The sequence below is a fragment of the Ranitomeya variabilis genome, chromosome 5, assembly GCF_051348905.1.
Source record: "Ranitomeya variabilis isolate aRanVar5 chromosome 5, aRanVar5.hap1, whole genome shotgun sequence".
In the NCBI taxonomy this organism is placed as follows: domain Eukaryota; kingdom Metazoa; phylum Chordata; class Amphibia; order Anura; family Dendrobatidae; genus Ranitomeya; species Ranitomeya variabilis.
Genome location: NC_135236.1, coordinates 331,796,127 through 331,822,009, shown reverse-complemented (window position 1 = coordinate 331,822,009; position 25,883 = coordinate 331,796,127). Strand labels below are relative to the sequence as shown.

The window sequence follows — 25,883 nt, the reverse complement described above, 5'->3', positions numbered from 1 at the left end:
TAAAAATATGCTATTGCTATTCTGCATTCCATTCCAGTACATATCACACATGTACACACGGATGACCAAAAGAAAACCACATGGAAAGTAAAAACGGACTGTCTCATGCGACCGTCTCATTTTTTTTAAGCAGACGTGTGAAGGAGGCCTAACAGTCAGAAGGCCAATGCCATGTGATAATGAGAGGAGAAATGGGGCATGTATAGAAGTTATAACAAGCAGAAGAGCGTGGAGACATACATAGCAATTCCACTAATAAACGGCCAATTGTCTAAGACTACTTTTACTGCAGGTCAGGGGAGAGTGACAGGTTAGGAGTTAGCAGAATATGACTGCAGTGCACTTGCGAGAGGTCCTGCTGCAAATATAGGAGCTGTTCTCTATCAACTTTTAATATTTAGAAACTGTGCAGAAGGAAAAAACAAAAACAAACAAAAAAACAGCTTACTTGCACTCGAATTCGGCTATCAACAGCCTTGAGAACTTTCACATTGTTGATGGGTTTTATTTCGATAAGTAAAGCCAGGTATCTGGAAACTAAATAAAAAAGCAATTTTAATGTAAAAAAAAAAAAAAAAAAATTCAAATATTAATACTTTATCTTTTGAAGATTGCATTTAAATCACAGGGGAAAAATGAAGAAAAAAAAATGGTCTTAAAGTTTATAATTTTACACAATTTTTATTTTATGATTTAATAACATTGCGCATTTAGAACAAGGGGTTATATGTGGCCCTTCTGCAAGGATCCAAAATCTCCTGGACATAAAATGAATACCAGGTAACATAGGCTGAAAAAATGCAAGGATGAAGGAGAGAAAATTGTATTGGCACATTAAATCTGTGAATGCGTGGCAAAGGACAGTACTGAATAGACCGAATGGCCGCAGCTTCCTGTCTCCAGATGGCAGGAAGATCTGCTGTAGGACAAACATTGCAGCTCTAAAAGTACTCCTTTTACGGTTATGCAAGAAGAAAAAAAGAATTAAGGAACAAAACAACTTATTGTATAAGCTAAACATACAAGATAATTTAAATTTTTCACCCAGGAACCTTGTGTATAAAAGGAATGACAAGAAAATCCATTTAGTCTCTAGACATACTTTACATAACTTTGGTGTTAAAAAATGCTTGTAAGCGCAGGGCGAACAGAATGTATGTCTATTTCCATATAACAACTGGATAACTGTCAAGAATGCATATTTCCGTATATTTTCCTTTCCACTTGCACAAAGTATAACGCTTTGGAAGCCATCGCTCAGCAACAAAAGATGCTGAAAAAGTCAATCTTATTGCAAGGTCATAAGATGGATAAACAACAGACATACTGTTATGTGCTCTTCTCAAAGACTTATTTATTGCTATGTAGGATATTTATCACGTGCATTTTTTTTCTTTAAAAGATACTGTACGCATCTAGTATACATATAAATATTCTCCATTGAACCAAAAATTTAGATATAAAACCAGAAACATCCATTGGTAACCTCCAGATTACAGTAACCACTTCCCATCAAGGCCAATTTATGTTTTTGCTCTTGTAGTTTTTCCTCCCCTTCTTCCAGGAGTCATATCTTTTCTATTTTTCAGCCACATACAGTTAGGTCCAGAAATCTTGTGACCGAATCTTTGTGATTTGGGCTCTGCACCACACGGATTAGAATTTAAAATGAAACAACCGAGATGCAATTGAAGTGTAGACTTTCAGGTGGTTTGAACAAAAACATCCTGTGATACATTTAGGAATTTCAACCATTTTTCTACAACGCCTCCTCATTCCAGGGGCTCAAAACTAATTGGGAAACTTAACTTTACCATAATAAAATGTTCATTTTTAGTAATTTGTAGAGAATTCTATGCAGGCAGTGACTGAAATCTGCAATCCATGGACATCACCAAACGCTGAGTTTCATCCTGTGTAATGCCTCTTCAGGCCTTCACTGAAGCTGACTTTAGTTGATGCTTGTCTGTGGGTCTTTCTGTCTTGAGTTTTGTCTTAAGCATGTGAAATGCATGCTCAGTGTAGTTGAGAACTGGTGACTGACTCGGTCATTGCAGAATATTCCACTTTTTTACCTTAAACTTCTGTGTTGCTTACACGGTAAGTTTTGGGTCACTGTCCACTTGTTCTGTAAAGCACACCGTCTAATCAACCTTGCTGCACTTGGTTGAATCTGAGGAGAAAGCATCACCCTGTCCACTTCAGAATTCATTCGATTGCTCCTGCCTTCAGTCACATTGTCAATAAACACTAGTGACCCAGGGCCATTGGAAGCCATGCAAGCCCATACCATCACACTGCTGTCAGAGCAGGATTTATACTTCACTATCCTGACTATTGTGGATATGCTACAAATATTCTCTTCTGCTTTCAATATGGAGTTTGAGCCAGTATGTGCGTGTGTGAGATAATGGGGGTGTTCTCAGGAATGTCTTTGTGTAACTGACTTAGAAAAAACAGGAAAGAGCAGGGAGAATTTAAATCCTTTTCCCAATTGCAGGTGGAATTTGATCTCGGGCCTGCGGGGGAATATCAATATTTGCGGATGAGACACGCATTTGGAGCTCAGAATAGGGACGGAGGCATCAGAATTCAAAGGGATATAGTATGTATGTGGTGAAGGGACTACTGGGGGGGTTATTTCCACTCTTTATAAAGACTTGCTGCACACTTTCCTGTTAAGGTTTCCAATACTGGCGAGAGCTAAGTGGGAGAGGGATCTGGGCCCATTGGAGAATGAAACTTGGGAGTCGGTGCTGGAGTGGATTCCACGGCTGTCTCTGAGCGAACCGTATAGGTTGTCACAGCTTTATGTAATACACAGAGTTTACAAATCTCCGAAGGTGTTATATAAGGCAGGCTTGCGTGATGATTCTGAGTGCCCGAGGTGTAAATCTACAGATGCAGATATATTTCATATGATGTGGACGTGTCCGAGACTGGCTGCTTTTTGGTTGGTAGTTTTGAGTCGTGTGGAAGGAGCATACAGATGCACGGTGCCAAGGGACCCGATGGTGTGCTTGTTGGGGTGCGTGGATGAGATTGGAGTGGATAACAACCTGAAGACAGCTATTGCCAGATTGCTGTATATGGCCCGGAAGGTAATAGCATGAAATTGGATTAAGGACGAGCCGCCTTCAAGAAGAGAATTCCTCCAATATGTGAAGCAGGGCCTGAAACTGGAAAAGGGGTTTTATCAGAAAAGAGGAAAAATTGAAATGTTCGATAAGCTGTGGTCTCCGTGGCTCTCCATGGGATAGGTTTGTTATAGAGACCGGGTGAATCAAGACCCTGAATTGATTCATTGAGCTAGCTGTACTAGCTCAAAAGGGTGCTTCTACTGTATACTGAGAAAAGGGTCTGAATACTTATGACTATGTGATATTTCAGGGTTTTGCTTTTTTTATACATTTGCAAAAACTACTACATTTTTTTTTTTTCCAGTCAAGATGGGATGCAGAGTGTACATTAATTTGAAAAAAATGAATTTTTTTAATTTACCAAATGGCTGCAATGAAACAGAGTGAAAAATTTAAAGGGGTCTGAATTACACCTCAGCTGCCTCTAAACTTTTATCACTGACTGCCTCCTTTGGCATCACTCAATGGTCCTCTGAGGCCACTCACAAAGATGGCTACACACTGGACCTCATCTTCACTCGCCTCTGCTCCCTTACTAATCTCATTAACTCACCCCTCCCCCTGTCTGACCACAACCTACTGACATTCTCTTCCCTCTCCTCTCCCAGTGTGCAACCCCCACTCCACAAACTCACTCACCCTCGCAGAAATCTCAAACACCTCAACTTACAATCACTCTCTGAGTCCCTTCTCCCTCTTACAGATATAGCCTCCCTTCATGACACAGATGCTGTTGCCACTTTTTATAACACCACAATAACAGCAACACTCGATTCGGCCGCCCCGCTCATACATAGCAAAACTCGTACAATCAACAGGCAGCCCTGGCTGACCAGCCTGACCAAAGAACTGAGACGGGCTTCCAGGATCGCTGAGCGGAGATGGAAGCGATCCCGCTCTGCAGACCACTTCACTGCACACAAGCAGTCCCTCGCCAGCTTCAAGTCTGCGCTCACTGCCGCAAAACAAACTTACTTCTCATCTCTCATATCCTCCCTGTCTCACAACCCAAAACAGCTTTTCAACACTTTCAATTCTCTACTCCGTCCCCCTGCACCCTCTCTCTCCCCTCTTATTTCTGCTGAAGACGTTGCCTCCTTCTTTAAAACAGAAGATCGATACGATCAGAGAAAGCTTTGGCCCACAGTGCCCAATGCCCCTTTTAGCTGCTCAACCCTGTTCCTCCAAAACCAGCTTCTCCACCATGGCAGAAGATCAGCTCTCCACCCTCCTGTCAAGATCACACCTCACCACTTGCACGCTTGACCCGCTCCCGTCCCACCTCATCCCTAACCTCACCACACTCTTCATCCCAACCCTAACACATCTCTTCAACCTATCACTCACAACAGGTGTCCTCCCCTCATCCTTCAAACATGCCAAGATCACACATCCTCAAAAAGCCCTCCCTCGACCCATCCTCTGTGTCTAGCTATCGCCCGATACCTCTTCTCCCTTATGCCTCAAAATTACTGGAACAACATGTACATCTTGAACTGTCCTCCCACCTCTCCTCCTGCTCCCTCTTTGACCGGTTACAATATGGCTTCCGACCCCATCACTCAACTGAAACTGCCCTAACTAAAGTCACTAATGACCTACTAACTGCCAAGAGCGAGCGACAGTACTCTGTCCTCCTTCTCCTGGACCTGTCTTTTGCCTTTGACACTGTAGACCACTCCCTTCTGCTGCAGATCCTCTCATCTCTCGGCATCACAGACTTGGCCCTATCCTGGATCTCATCACATCTGACAGACCGAACATTCAGTGTCTCCCTCCCCCCGACCACCTCCTCAATCCGCCCCTCGTGTGTCGGTGTTCCTCAAGGCTCTGTTCTAGAACCCCTACTCTTCTCCATCTACACCTTCGGCCTGGGACAGCTCATAGAATCCCACGGTATGCAGTATCATCTCTACGCTGATGACACGCAGATGTACCTATCCGGACCTGACCTCACCTCCGTACTCACCAAAATCCCACACGGTCTGTCTGCTATCTCGCCCTTCTTTTTTGCTCGCTTTCTAAAACTGAACATGGACAAAACAGAATTCATCATCTTTCCCCATCTCACTCTACCCCCATCTCACTCTACCCCTCCACCAGACCTGTCTATCAATGTCAATGGCTGCTCACTTTCCCCAGTCCCACACGCCCAATGCCTCGACTCTGCCCTCTCTTTCAAGCCACATATCCAAGCCCTTGCCACCTCCTGCCGTCTCAAACTCAAAAATATCTCCCGGATCCGCGCATTCCTTAACCGCGACACCACAAAAACACTAGTGCATGCCCTTATCTCTCGCCTTGACTACTGCAACCTCCTACTCTCTGGCCTCCCCTCTAGCACTCTGGCACCACTCCAATCCATCCTAAACTCTGCTGCCCAACTAATCTACCTGTCTCCCCGCTATTCCCCAGCCTCTCCCCTATGACAAGCCCTTCACTGGCTTCCTATCGCCAGAGACTCCAGTTCAAAACCCTTACAATGACATACAAAGTCATCCACAACCTGTCTCCTCCATACACTTGTGACATGGTCTCCCAGTACTTACCTATACGCAACCTCCGATCCTCTCAAGATCTCCTCCTCTGCTCCCCTCTTATCTCTTATTCCCACAACCGCATCCAAGACTTCTCCTGTGCTTCCCCCATACTCTGGAACTCTCTACCACAACACATCAGACTCTCGCCTACCATAGAAACCTTCAAAAAGAACCTGAAGACTCACCTCTTCTGACAAGTCTACAGCCTGCAGTAACCAGCGATCGACCAAACCGCTGCATGACCAGCTCTATCCTCGCCTACTGTATTCTCACCCATCCCTTGTAGATTGTGAGCCCTTGCAGGCAGGGTCCTCTCTCCTCCTGTACCAATTATGACTCGTATTGTTTAAGATTATTGTACTTGTTTGTATTATGTATACCCCTCCTTACATGTAAAGCGCCATGGAATAAATGGCGCTATAACAATAAATAATAATAATTATAAGCCTGAATGAGGCCTTATGTAAGATTTTTTTTTTTTTTACTTTACCTAAGTAAGATACTATACCTTGTGACCACTTATCAAATTTCACAGTATACAGCATTAACTTAATTTTAGCCAACACATCAACATTGGGCCCAACTCAAAGATTTCACACCTCAATGATGCTTTGAAAAGTTGCAAAATTAACGCACCGCTTGGAGTTCTGCCAAATGTTGTGACTTTTGGCGTTTTCATGCTAGTTTCTCCAGGCAGGGGTGTGAGCAGGACACCACAGATCATAAAATTCATAGCACGCTGTGGAATTCACTGAAGTAAGATTTCTGACGTGGCGCGCACCACACATTAGAGACTACAGATTCATGAAGAGGCATGCGTCTCGCTCCAGTACGCCCCCTCATTAGGACTGGTCTGGATGAATCGGGCCCTCAGCATTTACAGAAAAGCACACAGCTTGAATTTATAGGTTATGATTGTAGTTATGTGACACAAGGATTTTAGTCTTTAGTCTGGATGTACTTACCAGGTGTCTCATCCCAGGCTGATGCGTGGCAGTCTTGGAGTTGCTCGGTGATGCGGTGGCTCAGACAACATTTTGTGAAATCCCAGAGCCCCCACACATCCATCTCAGGCTTTCACAAAATAGCTGAGCCTCAGCACCACCAAACCTGCCGCACCAGCCTGGGATGAGTCAGATCATCGCCAGACCACCAAACACCTCCTGTGACCGCGCTCCACCAGCGCTCCTGATCACACCCTACCTCCCGGTAAGCTGAACTTGGACTGTAAGACGGACCCTCATTTGACGCATTAATTATTTTTACCTATTTTTCTTCTGAAAATTTGGGGTGCATCTTATGGTCCGGTGCGTCTTACAGTCCGAAAAATACGGCAAATCTACCGATCAATTTGTGACAAATATGTTATTCAGGTTGACCATATTTTCTGGATATATTATATTAGGTTTTTTTCTCCACTTACCTGGTGACAGAAGTTGACTGTGTGCTTCACAAGAAGGATGAAAGTAACTTAATGCTAAAACAAAATTTGGAAAACAGAATATTAAAATAATTTAACAACTAAAGCGCAAAATGATAACTGCAAGGCTGGAAAATCTCTATCTGGACAATAAATAGCAATACTATATCTAATGGTAAGGAAAATAGGTTCTTGGTTACATCACTGAATCCGCAGGCGTCATCTCTCATGGTGATATAATACAGGTACAATGTTCACAAAATTCAAAAAGCTAAACGAATACATAAAGCTACTTACCAAGTAAGGTTTTCTCTTTGTTCACCGAAGCGCTTACAATATTAACTTCACTATCAAAAGAATACAACATCTGGAGAACAAAACAACTCCATGATTAGATTGTTGGTGTCAAATACCAAAGCCCAGGACATGTCAGACCCCGAACATTCATTTGTAAGACAACACTCATTCATGGTTTATTTTTTCATTGGGCAAGTAGAAAGATTTAGCAGGCTAACAGGAGTGTGTCTGCTCTGAAATCCATATCAAAGTAAGCCCAGGTGCACCAAGACAGGTTGCATAGTTTTAATGAAACCATTTGTATGTTTCTATGCAAATGAGGTGATCAGAGCACTGTGGGTGGGGAAAGATAGTTCAGCACACCTTTCCGTTCACAGATTTACTGCCTAAATAGAGGTGTTGGCCATCAATAATGTGGGAGGAAGGGTGATACTCATTTGCATATGAGTTTTTTTCCCCAAAACTATTAGGCAGATTTTTAAAATAAAAAAAAAGTATGGCTACTCTTAGTATGCTTCAGCCTACCTTATTACTAATTTCGGAGCTGAGGTACTCTCTCTAACCACCAATTTAATGTAGAATGATTTACCTCAGACTGGTAATTTATTTATTTTTTTTTTTTAGTTCTTTATCCCCTTAGTGACGGAGGCCAATTTATAATTCTGACCACTGTCACTTTATGCGATAACTCTGGAACGCTTCAACAAATCCCACTGATTCCGAGACTGTTTTTTTCGTGACATATTGTACTTCATGTCAGTGGTAAAATTTCTTCAATATGACTTGCGTTTATTTGGGAAACAAAAAGGAAATTTGGCAAAAATTTTGAAAATGTAGCAATTTTCAAAATTTTAATTTTTGTCCCCTTAAATCAGAGTCGTGTCACACAAAATAGTTAATAAATAATATTTCCCACATGTCTACTTCACATCAGCACAATTTTGGAAACAAATTTTCTTTTGTTAGGACGTTATAAGGGTTAAAAGTTGACCAGCGATTTCTCATTTTCCACCAAAATTTACAAACCCATATTTTTTTAAGGGACCACCTCACATTTAAAGTGACTTTGGGGGAGCCTATATGATAGAAAATACCCAAAACTGACACCATTCTAGAAATTTAACCCCTCAAGGTGCTCAAAACCAAAATAAGTTTATTAACCCTTCAGGTGTTTCACGAGAACTAAAGCAATGTGGAAGGAAAAAGGAGCACCGTTTGACTTTTTGAACACAAAATTGGCTGGAATCGATGGCGGGTACCATGTCGCGTTTGGAGACCCCCTGATGTACTTAAACAGTGGAAACCCCATACAAGTGACCCCATTTTGAAAACCACACCCCTCAAGAATTATATCCAGGGGCATACTGAGCATTTTGAACCCACAGGTACATCACAGAATGTGGTCATCATATTTTATATATCGTCAGTAGTGTTGAGAACAAGTGCTCGCTACTCCAGTTTCCATTGGGTGCTCGGGTATGCACCGATTATCTCGGGTGCTCGAGTAACATGCTCCAGTCCCTGCCCTGCATGTTTTGTGGCTGTTAGATACCCCAAAAAAAAACATGTGGAATCTAAGATACTCTGTGCACATCTGAGCACTCAATGCAAACTCAAGTAGCGAGCACTTGCACTGAACACTAGACGTCATATCAACATCATTTTTTTTTTATTTTACTTTTGAAACCCCCCAATTCTAACTCCAACCCTAACACAGCCCTAACCCCAACACACCCCTAAGACTAATCCAAACCCTAACCACAACTCTAACCCCAACACACCCCAACCCTAACCCTAACATAACCCTAATCCCAACCCTAACAACCCCAACCTTAACACAACCATAGCCCTAACACAACCCTTACCCTAACACAACCCTTACCCTACCACAACCCTAACCCTACCACAACCCCAACACTAACACAACCCTAACACTAACACAACGCTAACACTAAGGCTGGTTTCACACTTGCGTTTTGATCTGCAGCGTTTTTAAAAAAAACGCATGTGGTGAAAAAACGCATGTAAACGCGGCAAAACGCCGCGTTTTTTAGACGCATGCGTTTTTGCATGCAGAAAAAAAAACGCGGCGTTTTGCGGCATTTACATGCGTTTTTTCCTGCGTTTGCGTTTTTTAAACGCATGCTGAGAAGTGTGTGACAGCTGCCAATCATCAAATCAACTAGAAAACCCACTAAAAACAGAAATAGCTAGGGTTAGGGTTAGGATCCCTAGTAACCCTAGGGATCCTAATCCTAACCCTAACCCTACCCCTAACCCTAGGGATCCTAACCCTAACCCTACCCCTAACCCTAGGGATCCTAACCCTAACCCTAAGGGTTAGGATCGTAACCCTAACCCTAAGGGTTAGGGTTAGGATCCCTAGTAACCCCAGGGTTAGGGTTTTCTTGTTTTTTCTTGTGCTTAGGGTTAGGGTTTTCTTGTTTTTTCTTGTGTTTAGGGTTTTCTTGTTTTTTCTAGTTTTTTCTTGTGTTTTTCTATAAAAACGCATGCGTTTTTAATGCAAACAAACGCATGTGCTTAAAAACGCATGCGTTTACATAGACAGCAATGCATTTTTTTTGCCACGAATAAACGCATGCGTTTTTTTGCGGCAAAAAAACGCCGCTAGAAATTACTACAGGTTGCATTTCTGCAAATGAACGCACGCGTCAAAAAACGCATGCGTTGCCGAAAACGCGTCAAAACGCACGCTAAAAAACGCATGCGTTTTTTAATGTTAAGTATAGAAAAAAACGCATGCGTTTTTTAATGTTAAGTATAGAAAAAAAACGCATGCGTTTTTTAGTGCTAAAATGCTGCAGATCAAAACGCAAGTGTGAAACCAGCCTAACACAACGCTAACACTAACACAACGCTAACACTAACACAGCGCTAACTGCAATGGAAACAATTTAAAAAAAAAAAAAAGTATTTTATTATTTTTATCTAACTAAGGGGGTTTGATTTACTATTTTTTTTTTTTATCACTGTGGTAGGGTCTATGACAGTTATCAAAATGAACCAATAGGAAAAATGTCCTATTGTTGCCGGGCACCTTCTGGCAGATCTTGGCAGGCGCACTGCGCATGCTAATGCCATTTTCTTCCAGGAAGAGGACGTGGAGAGCCGGGAGACTGAGCAGGAGGGTCTGGGGATGGCGGAGGTACCGTGCCGGGTGGGCTCGGGGGACCCCATTTCTCTTTCCTCTGATATGAACTTCATATCAGAGGAAAGTGAAATGTATAGAAAATCTGACTTTTTTGTGATCACCGTTATTTCATGAATAACGGCGATAACGTGAAGGGGACCGCAAAAACCGGCTCTGATCATATTCTCCAGGGTCTCAGCTACCCCCGGTAGCCAAGACCCCAGAGATTTTCTGACGTTAGAGGGGCGCTGTATTTCTCAGAGCCGTTAAAAAGCGGCGCTGAGGAATTAGTACCCTTAACGGCTGCCGTTAAAAAAGTGCATCGGCAGTCGTTAAGGAGTTAAAATAAGGCACTGAAGAGAAGCATGCTCGGCAATGGACCAGAAGTTTTCATAAGTAGGCTGTGAGCACTGAAGTCTTACCTCATTTTCTTTGGCAAGAGGATCGTAGAGGCCAACACCTGTAAACCCTTCTACTCCCTGTATTTAAAAATAAATGAATTTAAAAAAAATGACTGCCATTAATGTAGGACATTTCCCTTTAAAATTTAAATCTCAACTTGTTTTTGTAGGTAACTGGCAGGACAAATGTAGTATTGAATGGCACAATTCCTTTTACAGTATAATGTACTGAAAACAGAGAAAAAAATCAAAGTGTGGTTAAATTGTGAAAAAAATAGATAATAATCACACAGTTCCACAATTGTTTTTTTTTTTTTTATTTGCTTTCTTACGGTGATTTTTGTATGGTAAAAATGACTTGTGAACATGATTCTCCAGGTCAGTATGACTATTGTCAGGGGCGCAACAAATGTGGTCGCAGAGGTCGCAACCACAACTGGGCCAGTGCAGGTGAGGAGCTCGCTGACGCCAGCACAAGCCTCAACTGGTTGGGCGTCCTCGGACGTACATTCAGCTAAAGTGTATTGCGGAGTTGGAGTCCGTGCGATGCAATACACTTTGTTGGCCAATCGCAGGCCAGCAGTTGACCTCGGCGTGCACGAGACTGGGGGATGCATAGCAGTGATGTCATGCGCTACCCATGCTTGCATGCTGAAGTCAGCTGCCAGCTTCAGAAAAGGCTGCCGAGCGGCTGGGGAGTGGACAGAATGTGAGATTTTTTTTTTCTGTGCATTAAAGAACAGCGGCAGAATAGGGGACATATACCATGAAGGGGAATATATACCAGGAAGTGGTCCAGGATAAGGGGCATATACCAGGATGTGGAACATACAATGGGTATGGAAAGTATTCAGACCCTTTTACATTTTTCATTCTTTGTTTCATTGTAGCCATTTGGTAAATTCAAAAAATCTGTATGGAGGAGTGGGCCAAAATCACTGCACAGTGTGTGTAAACTTGGTGAAGAACTACAGGAAACACCTGACCGCTGTAATTGCAAACAAAAGTTTCTATACCAAATATTTAAGTCCTGTTTTTCTATTGTATCAAATAACTAAATTTTCATTTTTAAGATTCTGTCTCTCACAGTGGAAGTGTACCTACGATAAAAATTACAGACCTCTCCATTCTTTGTAGGTGGGAACACTTGCAAAATCGGCAGTGTATCAAATACTTTTTTTCCCCACTGTACATCTGGCCAACATGTGGGGGCTGAATGAGGGGAAGGTTTGTGTGGGTGGGTGGGTGTGTATGTGAGTGGGGTCCCAGCTCCAGATTTTTCACCGGGGCCCATCTGACTCTAGTTACTCCACTGACTATAGCAATACCAAACTTGTATAGTTTTACTCTTAAGTGGTGAAAAATCATTTAAAATTCATATTTGTTTCCCCATTTTCACAGACCCATAACATAAGGATTGGAGTGAAAATGGGTTAAATCTGATTTGTAGGCGGAAGACGACCACAGTGATGTCCTGATGAAGTGTGACACTTCCAAACCCGTTGACTGAACCACATTCCTGGGTTTCTGACTCCTTCTCATCACTCTTCCTCTGGCAGTGGAGATTTAACCCATTTCCACGCCAATCCTTGATGTTCTCATAACCGTGGGTCTGCAGCAGCCTAAGCCTTTTTAGCTAAATATCATAGCTGCTGCAAAATGGAAAAATGGTACCAATAAAAAACACAAGTGTCTTGGAAAAAGGTGACAAAACTATTTTTTCTTTTTCCATCGCTAAAATAATAATTAAAAAATTTGTTTTCTTCCTGTTTTCCAATACATTGTATGACAAAATGAATGGGGTCATTCAAAACTAAACGTCTTCTTGCAAAAATCAAGCCCTCATATGTCTGTCAACTGAAAAATAACAAAAGAAAAAAAAAAAAAAAGACTCTGAATATAAAGAGGAAAAAAATAAAAGGGCAAAAATTAAAAATTTCTTGGTCTTTAACTGGAATCACACACCAAGTTTTTGTCACCTAATCTGAGAGTAGCATAATGTAGAGCCAGAGACCCCAACTCCAGCAATGTGTCAGTTACTGGACTGCTTAATCTATTTTTCATAAAATCATTATTTTATCAGCAGGTTATTACAACTAGGAACCTACTTGACTTACTGCCAGGTAGTCTAAACACGCCTCCATCACTGACTAACGGCTTTCTGCCTATGCACAGTGTACACAGACAGTTGCCATTCAGTTCAAGTCCAATTCATTAATACTGAACCTATATATGATACTCTCTCGGCATCCTACGGTTGCCATGTCTGCTATACCATACAGCACGTAGGACTGTCTAACTACGCCAGATGGACAGGTCTTGTGGGAGATCAAAAGTACAGGCAAATTATAAAGGGTTTTTATGAGACTGAAAAAACATGGCCGTATTCTTCCTGAGAGCGCCCCACTCATGTCTTTTGGTTACATCTGGGACTGCAGTTTAAACGGAGCTGCAACACAGGACCCTTCTCATGTACGGGAAGAAATCTTAAAGGGAACCTGTCACCCTGTTTTTTCCGTATGAGATAAAAATACCGTTAAATAGGGCCTGAGCTGTGCATTACAATAGTGTATTTTGTGGACCCCGATTCCCCACCTATGCTGCCGAAATACGTTACCAAAGTAGCCGTTTTCGCCTGTCAATCAGGCTGGTCTGGTCAGATGGGCGTGGTGTCTTCCCCCAGATCTTGCTTAGTTTTCCGTTGGTGGCGTAGTGGTTTGCGCATGCCCAAGTCCAGAATCCACTGCACAGGGGAGGGAAAAGAGCGCGATCTGCGCTATTCCCCTGGTGATCGGTGGGGGCGGCCATCTTCCTGTGGCCGCGCGTGCGCAGATGGAGAGCTCTGCTGCCCGGGGCTTCAGGAAAATGGCCGTGGGATGCCGAGCGTGCGCAGATGGAGATCGCGGCGGCCATTTTCCTGAAGCAGAGTTCGCATCTCGGCTTCAGGAAAATGGCCGCCGCGATCTCCATCTGCGCACGCGCGGCATCCCGCGGCCATTTTCCTGAAGCCCCGGGTAGCAGAGCGCTCCATCTGCGCACGCGCGGCCACAGGAAGATGGCCGCCCCCACCGATCACCAGGGGAATAGCGCAGATCGCGCTCTTTTCCCTCCCCTGTGCAGTGGATTCGGGACCTTGGGCATGCGCAAACCACTACGCCACCAACGGAAAACTAAGCAAGATCTGGGGGAAGACACCACGCCCATCTGACCAGACCAGCCTGATTGACAGGCGAAAACGGCTACTTTGGTAACGTATTTCGGCAGCATAGGTGGGGAATCGGGGTCCACAAAATACACTATTGTAACGCACAGCTCAGGCCCTATTTAACGGTATTTTTATCTCATACGGAAAAAACGGGGTGACAGGTTCCCTTTAAAATAAATATTGACGTTAAAAATATAAAAATTAACACAAATCAGATACAGTAAACTAATGCTGGTGAAAAAATAATGTAAGCACACTGATTTAGAGAGACCTATATATTGCCATATATGCATAAAGAAAACAAATGAAACATACCTTCCAAGTATACAAGACGTTCCCATCTCTCTCTATGTTAGTTATTCGGAGGGTTCTTGAGGTTTTCTCTAAGGTTTCAGAAACTGAAATTGTTAAATATTTGAGAAGATGAGAGAATATAAAATATCCTTTTACTAGCTACACAGACTTGATAGTGATACTTGGCTTTGAGCAGTTGGTGTGATTATCCTACAATGCATCCACTGCCAAATCTGTCACCAGATTCTTTCCACCTAATCTGAGAGCAGCATGATGTAAGAGCAGAGAACCTGATACCAGCGATGTATCACTTACTGAGCTGCTTAGAATACTTTCTATTAAATCACTCTAGTAAATCTGCTGCCATGTAGTAGAACTAAGCTCCCACCACTGATTTACAGCTTTCTGCCTATGCACAGTGGAGACAGAAAGCTGCCACAAAGTGGTGTGGGCGAGGTTACACAGAGCTCAGCAATCAGAGAACTGGTAAATTGGCAGCAGATTGACACAATTTTTAATCAAAACTGCAGCACCCATTAAGGTAAGTGATACATTGCTGGAATCAGGGTGTCTGTACCTACATCATGCTGTGCTCAGATCGAGTGACAAAAACTCGTTGACAGGTTCTCTTTAAAGTAGACAGATGCAGTCATATGAAATTTACATTTTGAAGGAAGAACTTTTTGCACTCAAGGTCTTAGCAGCAGGATAATGATGTCTGGACCTCACTATGTGCGGTGAAAGTCTATGCCATAATTACAAATACAGCTATTCTATCCTGAACCTAGTGTAACATCAGCTCTAACACAGTCAATTATATTGGTAAACTGGAGACTGCAGCAACAAGACAAAGCTGTGTAGTGGGACTAAACCCAGTGTGTTCTTCCCAAAATCAAATCTTATAGTCAAAATCTTATAGTAAGCGTACACACATTTTTTGATTCATTTGTGCCATAATGATTACGGTAATTTTTAATTCTGCACATATCATCCCCTTAAAGACACACTCCAATAAAGATTTTTTTTTTAATAAATTTGTATCCATGTGTAGTGTATATGTGTTAATATACTCACCTACCGCCTACTCCAGATTCAGCTCCATTATACTCCTCTTCTCAGTGATGTCACTTCTGGGTCACACAAAGCACAGTGTGACGTGGAGAGTCTGCAGAGAAATGACATCACTGTGAAGAGGAGCAGAACAATGCTAAATCCTGGAGAAGGCAGTGGTAGGTGAGTATATTAACGCATATACACTACACTTCATACATATATACACAGATATAAAAGGGGGGCATCCATAAAGAAGCGCTCCCTTCATGGGAAATTTTTGACTAGTAACACCAGCCAGGGTCAGACAGGCCCACCGGAGAACTGGAGGATTCTCCGGTGGGCCCAGGCCCTGACACCTGCTGGCATACAGTGCCAGCAGCTGCCTAGGGCCCCTGCTGCTCCAGGGGCCCCCAGGAAGTGGGGTGTCGCTAATAGAGCACACCACGCGGTTGCTATGGGGCCCCTGGTACCAGCGGTGACAGGAAGCCTAAGCCTGTCCCCGCTGCTAAAGTGAAATGAATATTCATGCTTCCCCATGCCCCCATGGGCGTGGAGAGGAGTGAATTCATTTCACTATAATAGCGGGCAGTGTTTGTCGCAAGCTGCGACTAAACACTGCCCGCTATCAGAGCCAGCAGACCAGGTCCCCCGCCACCTCTCCCTCAGGGGCCCCCAGCTCACACGGCCGCTATGGGGCCGTAAGCCAGGGGTCCCGGCGCCAATGCCGCCCCCCAGCGCTCGTTAATGGGGAGAGAGCATCAGATGACACTCCCTCTCCCATGTTTCCCCTCGCCGCTGACACACAGCGGGTGCGCGATGACGTCACTTCATCGCGTACCTGCTGTGTGTGAGGCCGACAGCAGCGCAGCTTCTGACATTGGAGCAGAGCCGTTGCTGGAATCAGCGTGGGAGCGAGGAGAGGTGAGGTGAGTATTGTGCTTTTTTTGTGTGTTTTTTTCTATATTATCGAGTCCTGGTTGTATGGGGGGGGGTGATCTGCATGATGCCCTATGGGGCAAGGGGGGTGTGAGCTGCATGATGCCCTATGGAGCAAGGGGGGGGTGATCCTGACGCCCTATGAGGCAAGGGGGGGTGAGCTACATGATGCCCTATGGGGCAAGGGGGGTGATCTGCATGATGCCCTATGGGGGGAGTGAGCTGCATGATGCCCTATGGGGGGAGTGAGCTGCATGATGCCCTATGGGGGGAGTGAGCTGCATGATGCCCTATGGGGGGAGCTGTATGAAGCCCTATGAGGGTGAGCTGCATGACACCCTATGAGAGGGGGCAGCGTGATGCCCTATGAGAGGGGGCAGCGTGATACCCTATGAGGTGTAGCATGATACCCTATGGGGGGCAGCATAGTACCCTATGACGGTGAGCAGCATGATACCCTATGAGGGGGGGCAGCATGATACCCTATGAGGGGGCAGCATGATACCCTATGAGGGGGCTACATTATATTCCATGAAGGGGCTGCATTGTACCTTATGAGGGGGTTGCACTATATTCTAAGGGGGCTACATTATACCTTATGAGGGGGTTGCACTATACTCTAAGGGGGCTACACTATACTCTGAGGCTGGTTGCATTATATTCTATGGGGGGGCTGCATTATATTCTGTGAGGGGGGCTACTTTATATACTACTAGCTGCAGAGCCCGGCATTGCCTGGGCATAGTAAATATCTGTGGTTAGTTACAGCACCTCACTTCTCTTATTTTCCCATCACGCCTCTCATTTTCCCCCTCACATCTCTCATTTTCTCCCTTACACCTCTCATTTTCCCCCTCACTCCTCTCATTCCCCCCTAACACTTGTCATTTCGACCTCACATCTGTGTGTCATCTCCTCCTGTATATAGTATATACCTGTATGTCATCTCCTCCTGTATATAGTATATACCTGTGTGTCATCTCCCCTGTATATAGTATATATGGGTGTGTCATCTCCCCTGTATATGGTATATACCTGTATGTCATCTCCTCCTGTATATAGTATATAGCTGGGTGTCATCTCCCCTGTATATAGTATATACCAGTGTGTCATCTCCTCCTGTATATAGTATATACCTGTGTGTCATCTCCCCTGTATATAGTATATATGTGTGTGTCATCTCCCCTGTATATAGTATATATGTGTGTGTGTCATCTCCTCCTGTATATAGTATATACCTGTGTGTCATCTCCCCTGTATATAGTATATACGTGTGTGTCATCTCCTCCTGTATATAGTATATACCTGTGTGTCATCTCCCCTGTATATAGTATATATCTGTATGTCATCTCCTCCTGTATTAGACCGCATTCACACGTTATTTGGTCAGTATTTTAACCTCAGTATTTGTAAGCTAAATTGGCACCCTGATAAATCCCCAGCCAACAGGAAGCCCTCCCCCCTGGCAGTATATATTAGCTCACACATACACATAATAGACAGGTCATGTGACTGACAGCTGCCGTATTTCCTATATTTCCTATATGGTACATTTGTTGCTCTTGTAGTTTGTCTGCTTATTAATCAGATTTTTATTTTTGAAGGATAATACCAGACTTGTGTGTGTTTTAGGGCGAGTTTCATGTGTCAAGTTGTGTGTGTTGAGTTGCGTGTGGCGACATGCATGTAGCGACTTTTGTGAGATGAGTTTTGTGTGGCGACATGCGTGTAGCAACTTTTTGTGTGTCGAGTTGCATGTGACAGGTTAGTGCAGCAAGTGGTGTGCAGCAAGTTTTGCGCATGACGAGTTTTGCGCGTGGCGAGTTTTATGTGTGGTGCATTTTGAGTATGTGCAAGTTTTGTGTGAGGCAACTTTTGCATGTGTTGCAACTTTTGGGCACGTGGCAATTTTTCCGCGTGTGCAAGTTTTGCATGTGGCGAGATTTCCATGAGGTGAGTTTTGCAGATGTGGCGAGTTTTGCGTGAGCCTAGTTTTGCATGTGGCGAGTTTTGCGCGTGGCGAGTTTTGAGCGGCAACTTTTGTGTTTCGACTTTTATGTGGCGAGGTTGGTGTATGTGTGGTGAAATGTGCGCTGAGGGTGATATATGTGTTCAAGCACGTGGTAGTGTGTGGCGCATTTTGTGTGTGGTGAGTATCCCATGTCGGGGCCCCTCCTTAGCAACTGTATGGTATATACTCTTTGGCGCCATCGCTCTCACTCTTTAAGTCCCCCTTGTTCACATCTGGCAGCTGTTAATTTGCCTCCAACACTTTTCCTTTCACTTTTTCCCTATTATGTAGATAGGGGCAAAATTGTTTGGTGAATTGGAACGCGCGGGGTTAAAATTTTGCCTCACAACATAGCCTATGACGCTCTCAGGGTCCAGACGTGTGACTGTGCAAAATTTTGTGGCTGTAGCTGCGACGGTGCAGATGCCAATCCCGGACATACACACACACACATACATACACACACACATTCAGCTTTATATATTAGATGAGGGGGATACTTTATATTCTATGAGGGGGCTACCCCAACCCCTACAACCCCCGCTACATAATTAAGACGTGTACTACCTTATATTATACCCTGCTATTAGTGTGTTTTACAGCACAATCGGTGGTCTTTTATTTATTTCCATGTAGCTACATAGTGGGCCCCAAGAATGATTTTCTCTGGTGGGCCCAAGGTGCTCCAGTCTGACGCTGACACCAGCTGTATGTTCAGAGATGAAAAAATGAACCATATTGTCACAATTCCGACTATAGGTGTTTTTGCAAGCAGTGAATGACAGTTCGGCCGTCCAATCTACGACAGGAGTGTGCTGAGCCGTCAGTATGGTGATTGACCGCTCAAATGTCCAGTCAGGGCTGGAACGTGCCGGGAATTCCTCAATGTGTCTGCTAATCAAGTGATTACCTGGCTATTTAGCTGAATCTCTGCCTCCTATTAGTACAAGCTGTAGCTTTGCTCAAATGGTGCACACTTGCTCTGTTCTCTGTGTTGCTGTATTTGATCTTTGCTGCCCAACCTTGGACGTTGCCTTTGACTATCCGTTGCCTTCCCCTTATGTCTTGATCTGCTACCTTTCTGGAATTCTGACCTCTGATTAACTTTGCCTTATCCCTTTGTTTATGATGAACCCTCTTGGTTGTGTCTCAGTTCTAACTGAGACACAACTCTAGAGATGTATGGATCCAAGGCATGCTTCAAGTTGTTGACTGCAGCCAGCCTGGTGGAACGTGAAGGATTCCTCCAGGGGAGTTCCAAAGTCAATTAACTCATTACATTCATTATTTGCAAATGTTCCATTAATGCACCCTTTATTAAATAAATATAAAAAATAAAGAATGATTTTACCTGCCATTAACTCCACCCATTTGGAACCAGAGAGGGTATAAGAGGGTTATATGTGACATTGTTTGTAGACACCTGATGAAGGCCGATTGTAGCCGAAACACGTTGTGGTTTATGTCCATTTTTTTAACCATTGTCTTTATTAGGCCGGTATCCCACTTGCATCTGCAATGCAAGAAACTCGCATGAGTCCAGACCAGAGTGTTCAGCTATATAGAAATACATGCAGCCACACACTCCGGTCCCGAGTGCTGGCGGCAGTGCCGGGTATTGAGGCGAGAGACTCACGCGGGTTTCCCGCATTGCAGTTGCAAGTGGGACACAGGCCTTAAAACTTATTGTTGGTTGTGCAAACTGCTGTTTCCCATAAATTTCGGGATATTCATATCCTCTGCGTTAGAAGCGCAGTTTCCTGAAATCTTTTCCTGCTGACCTATGACGTATAGGTACGTCATGGTGCTCGTACGGGGCACATGAGCTGTGCTTGCACGATTGCCACTAGGAGCTCAGAATAAGTGATAGCCAAACACTGACAGATGTAATGCATTGCAATGTATGCGCAGCGCAAAGAGTCAGATCAGAGTAATAAAAGTCAAATTTTCATAGAGGGACAAAACAAAAAAAAATAGTTAAAAAAAAAATTGTAAAAATGTAGAAAAAAAAACAAACAAACCACAAAAACAAAGAAAAAAATTATACCAATAAATGGCTATATTCAAGTAATAGCCCCCAAAAAACACAAATTTGAAATCACAGCATCCGGAATGACCTGATCTATTAAAATGTCACACTAGTTAACTCTTCAAGGAACACCGTAAAATAAATAAAACAAAAAAATATGCCACTAAAAATAAATAAATCCTGAATTGCTGTTTTTTGTTCATTTTGCCTCTCAAAAATTGGTTGAAATAAAAAGCGATCAAAAATATGTGTGATGAAACAGTATTTAATCTTAATTATCCAGACGTCTATTTTCAGTAAGGCAGGAGGCATAAACGGTTATCTTTATTTTGACTCTTCTTCTAGGTTGAATTGATATTTGTAAATTGATGAATGGTTGTTATTTACCGTATTTTTCGGCATATAAGACGACTGGACGTATAAGACGACCCCCAACTTTTCGAGGGTCATCTTATACCGCGTGTGCAGGGAGCGGTCCCGGATGGTTCCCAGGGTCTGGAGGAGAGGAGACTCTCCTTCAGGCCCTTGGATCCATATTAGTGTTAAAAAAAAAAAAAGAATAAAAATAAAAAATATGGATATACTTACCTTCTGACGGCCCCCGGAGTTCTCCCGGCTCTCCGCGATGCATGCGGCGGCTTCCGTTCCCAGGGATGCATTGCGTGCCTCAAAGGACCTTTGTCCTTATTTTTATGCTTTTTTTTTTTTTTTTTTACACGAATATGGATCCCAGGGCCTGAAGGAGAGTCTCCTTTCCTCCAGACCCTGGGAACTATCTGGGACCGCTCCCTGCACCATTTGCAGCGACCTCAGAGCGCACATGCCGTACCCGGCGTATAAGACGACCCCCGACTTTTGAGCAGATTTTCAGGGGTTAAAAATTCATCCTATATGCCGGAAAATACGGTACCTCATATCAGAGATCCTACAGTTTATTGTATGGTTATCTTTGCAAAACAGGCATGCAGGGTCACTGAACAATTAGATTTGCTTATATATTGATTACATATTATACAAGGCCATGCAGTTTGTCGCCTTGCAAACATTGAAAGATAAACTATAAACAATCAAACAATGCAGGTTAACCTCATCACCCCTTCACCTTTCCCTGTGAATGATGGCTTGAAGAACAATTGTGATCATAAAAGGGGATATGCCTCTGTAACAAGACAATCAAGAGATCCAAAGAACCAGAGACTCTTTACAAAACCACAGCCAGGAACACTCTACAGGATAGTTGCCAGATAATGGCTCCATCACAAGGCACACAGATTTGACATTCTACAGGATGTAAACTTAAGGGACCAAGGCCCCGGCTGAAAGAATACAGATCTGCTCCAGTGATCATCACTGAACCCACTGATACGTTTGGGGTAGTCAGGATTTGGACCTACCGGTCGCATGAGCCCCATGGATACGCTTGGGAAAGCCAAGATTGGGACTCACAGGTCACCTGACTCAATGTAGATGTTCGGAGAAGCCAAGCTGTGACCCTCTGGTCACCTGGTCTAGTACCTCAATAGACTGTCAGGTTCCTAAGCTTGTCATTACCTCCTATCTGTGCGTGCCACAGGTGGGGGTAGTTGGCCCTGGAAGCTCTGAAGCCCCAGCTCCTCTTACCCCTGCAAGTCAGCAGAAGGGTGAGACTCTGCAATTTCGCACCATCTTGGGTATTTTGATGGGACTATTCTGTGTTATTTATCTGTTTTGTGGTTCAATAAAGTATTGCCACATGATTTTACCCTCACTCTGCTTTATGAGTAGTATTAAGGCCACGGTAAAAAGAAAGTGGGTGTTATGTGGAATGATCCCTGGTCCATGCAGTTTTGGGTTAGTGGACTAGAGCACCCGCTGAACCCAGTGTCTCCACATTATGATATGTGCCCAATAATAGCACTAATTGAAACGTAAAGTCGTCCCACCAGAAAAAAAAAAAGCCCTCACATGACTGTCACAAAAAATATAGAAAAATTATACCTCTCAAAATAAGGAGATGCAAAAACTTGTTTTTGCAATAAAAAGCATCTTTTACTGTGTGACAGCAGCCAAAAATAAAAAAACTATATAAATCTGGTATCGCACCGACCCGAAGAATAAAGTAGTCTAATCACTTACACCACATGAGAAACTGCATAAAAATAAATAAAACAAATTCTTGATCTGATGTTGATTTGTTCATTCTGCCTCCCAAACATTGCAGTAAGGCTCAGCTCACATTTATTCTGTGCTCTCTGCTGAGCGCTTACTCCAGGGTTTCAGTGTAAATCTCTGAAATGCATGAATCAGACAGAACCCATGGTGGAAGATTCCCTATAATGAGGCACATTGAGACACTGTGGAGCCTTCTGGCCTATGATCTGGCGGTGTCCGTCTTTTTAGGCGTACAAAAAAAGCAAAGTCGATCACAATTTTGTGCACCTCCGATAAGAAAGTACAACGCTGTTCACAGGCCAGACATAGTACAGAGTAAGGGCTCGCTCCCACTTGTGATGAAATTGGACACATGCAATCCGATAAAAAACTTGGATTGCACTCGGCCGAATGTTAACCTATGGGGCAGCTCACATCTGAAATTATTTTCTCATGCCGATTCAGCATGAGAAAACAATCGCAGCATGAATCGGATTGCAAGCACCCATACAAGTCTATGGATGCGCGTGAAACATTGCAATTCACTCGAATATCACCCAAGAGCAGTGCAATTCCCTCGGACGCCCACAATGGAGAAGAAGAAATTAAGCAAGCCCTTGCTCAGCGTCGTCATCTGTCAATGGAAATATAGGGGACTTCCAAGTTACTGGTAGCACAAATGCTCTGTAAAAGCACTATGGCTCCTCGCCGCCCAAAAGAAATTCAGCGCATTCTGTGCTCCCAAATCCAAATGCCCCCCTCCCATCTGAGCCTCACAATGTGCTTACACCACATTTAGAGCCCACGTTTCTGTAACGATGAAAGCTCACTAAGTTTATGGGGTCTGTGTCTCCAGAAGCACGAGCTGGGCATAATACATGGGCAGCAATACAATGTACAGACACTACAATGGCAGATTTTTCAATTTTCACTTGCCAACATCTACTGCTGCTTGTTCCTGCAAAAAACACCCATGGAATAAAAATCGTCACTACATCTGTAGATAAATTCCGAGGGGAGTGTAATTTCCAAAATAGCGTCACTTGAGAAGGGATTCTGATCTTCTAGCACTTAGTGGCCCTGTATATTGAGCCAGCAACATTTTCTAGGATAATTTGTTCTCCATATGTCAAATAGCGTTCTGTCCCTCCCGAGTCTTGCTGTGTAGCTAAGCAGTACTATACAGGCACATATGGGGTATTTCCACATTCAGTAGAAATTGTGTGACAAATTTTTCAGGCCATTTTTCTAATTTCCCTGTGTGAAAATTGAAAATATGGGGCTAAAACTAAATTTTAGTTGTAAAAATGTAACTATTTTTTCTTCACTGCCCAATGGTATAAAATTCTGTGACACTCCTGTGGTGTCAGTATGATCGCTGCACCCTTACATGTATTGAGAGGTGTAGTTTGTAAAATGGGGTCACTTATGGGGGAGTTCTGCTGTTTTGGTACTTCAGGGGCTCTCCCAGTGAGTCATGGCACCCGCAAACCATAACAGTAAAATCTGAACTATAATCTGGCGCTCCTTCCCTTCTGAGCTTTCCACTGTGCCTGAAAAGTATTTTGCTATTAAATGTAGGGTATTGGCATACTCCAGAGAAATTGCACAACAAACTGAGGTCCATTTTTTCATATTAGGCCTTAAAAAAAAAAATTAAACTTAGGACTAAAACAACATTTTAGTTTCAATAAATTTTTATTTTCCAAAATGCAAAGAAAAAGAGAATTCAAGGAATTTTCCATAACGAATCCCCACGCAGGGGAAAAAATACTTAAGTAAACAAGAAATAATAAAACTTTAACAGTATGAACATAGATACATTAATACAATAAGACATTGACAAAAGGTTAAAGAAACGAGAGGGGGGGGGGAAATAACTAAGAGACCCTACACTGCGTTGTAGTGATAAAGACGAGTGAAGTCGAAAGGTGAATCAGAGGAATTCTGCTAAGATACATGCACTCGGATCCTTATAGGGATAGTGTTAAAGCTTGGCCAAAGATTATGATAGAGTCCTTTTCTATCCATGGTTTCCAGGTCTGGTAGAAAGAGTCCCATGTGTCATTTCTAGTAGCTTGTATTCGTTCGTAAAGCAGAATGGTGTTCATAGAATAGGCACACTATTTGTGTCTGCACAGGTTTGATTAATTGGGCTAATTGAGCAGATTTGTAATATAATGCGAAGTTGGGCAGGGACAGACATCCTCATTTTCTATGTATAAACATAGTTTTCTGCCGAATTCAGTATTTTTTTCCCCTGCCACAGAAATTTTGAAATCATGATATGAATTTCTTGTAGTGTCTTGGGAGGTAAGGGGAAAGGTAGGGAGCAGAATAGGTACAGAAATCGTGGTAATGAAACCATCTTAATTGCGTGCAGTCTGCCGAGCCAGGATAGTGTCATGGAGGACCACCTGGTAAGGTCAGACCGAAGGTTTTTTATTAGTGGGATGTAGTTCCATTTAAATAGGGTCGACCTCTGGGGAGTTAGGTTGACTCCGAGATAGGTCAGGTATTGCTCTTTTTTAGTAAATTTAAATTGAGAGACTTTTATTTTGTGTGTCTTTTGGGGTATTGATGAATAGGGCCTCGGATTTGTCTACACTAATCTTAAGGCCTGAGATCAGCTCGAATTTGCGAAGGACTGCGAATAGATTTGTGAGTGTGGTAACAGGATTGACAAGGGTCAGAAGTAGGTCATCTGTAAAAAGGCTAGACTTGTATTGTTCCCCCCGACCCACGGGACCGCAAATGTTAGGGTCTAAAACAACATTTTAATGGTAAAAATGTAATTATTCTTTCTTCCCCATCGAATGGTATAAAATTCTGTGAGGCAGATGTGGTGTCAACATGATCACTGCACCCCTAGGCCACAATCACACATCTACCATTTGGTGAGTGGTTTACCTCAGTAGTTGTAAGAAGGCTGTAGATTAAGAAGAAGTACCATATGCATTTACTGTGCTTTGTGAAAAATAAGACATAGTTACATAGTTATTAAGGTTGAAGGAAGACTAAGTCCATCTAGTTCAACCCATAGCCTAACCTAACATGCCCTAACATGTTGATCCAGGGGAAGGCAAAAAAAACCCATGTGGCAAAGAGTAACTCCACCATGGGGAAAAAAATTCCTTCCCGACTCCACATACGGCAATCAGACTAGTTCTCTGGATCAACGCCTTATCAAGGAATCTAGTGTATATACCCTGTAACATTATACCTTTCCAGAAAGGTATCCAGTCCCCTCTTAAATTTAATTAATGAATCACTCAT

At 43.2% G+C, this 25,883-nt stretch overlaps 1 protein-coding gene across 3 annotated transcripts in view; it reads right to left on the bottom strand.

Annotated features, from left to right (window-relative positions):
• The window catches only part of GSAP (gamma-secretase activating protein), a 167,420-nt gene that overhangs the window by 98,496 nt on the left and 43,041 nt on the right, over positions 1 to 25,883 (bottom strand). For 2 of the 3 annotated variants that reach the window (XM_077264715.1, XM_077264717.1), the window contains exons 2-6: positions 14,470 to 14,552; positions 10,971 to 11,027; positions 7,398 to 7,467; positions 7,104 to 7,157; positions 449 to 537 (exon numbers count right to left, since the gene is read on the bottom strand). In XM_077264715.1, coding sequence (XP_077120830.1) covers positions 449 to 537; positions 7,104 to 7,157; positions 7,398 to 7,467; positions 10,971 to 11,027; positions 14,470 to 14,552 — 353 coding nt within the window. The remainder of the gene's footprint in view (positions 1 to 448; positions 538 to 7,103; positions 7,158 to 7,397; positions 7,468 to 10,970; positions 11,028 to 14,469; positions 14,553 to 25,883) is intronic. The other variant, XM_077264716.1, reaches the window with a different exon arrangement.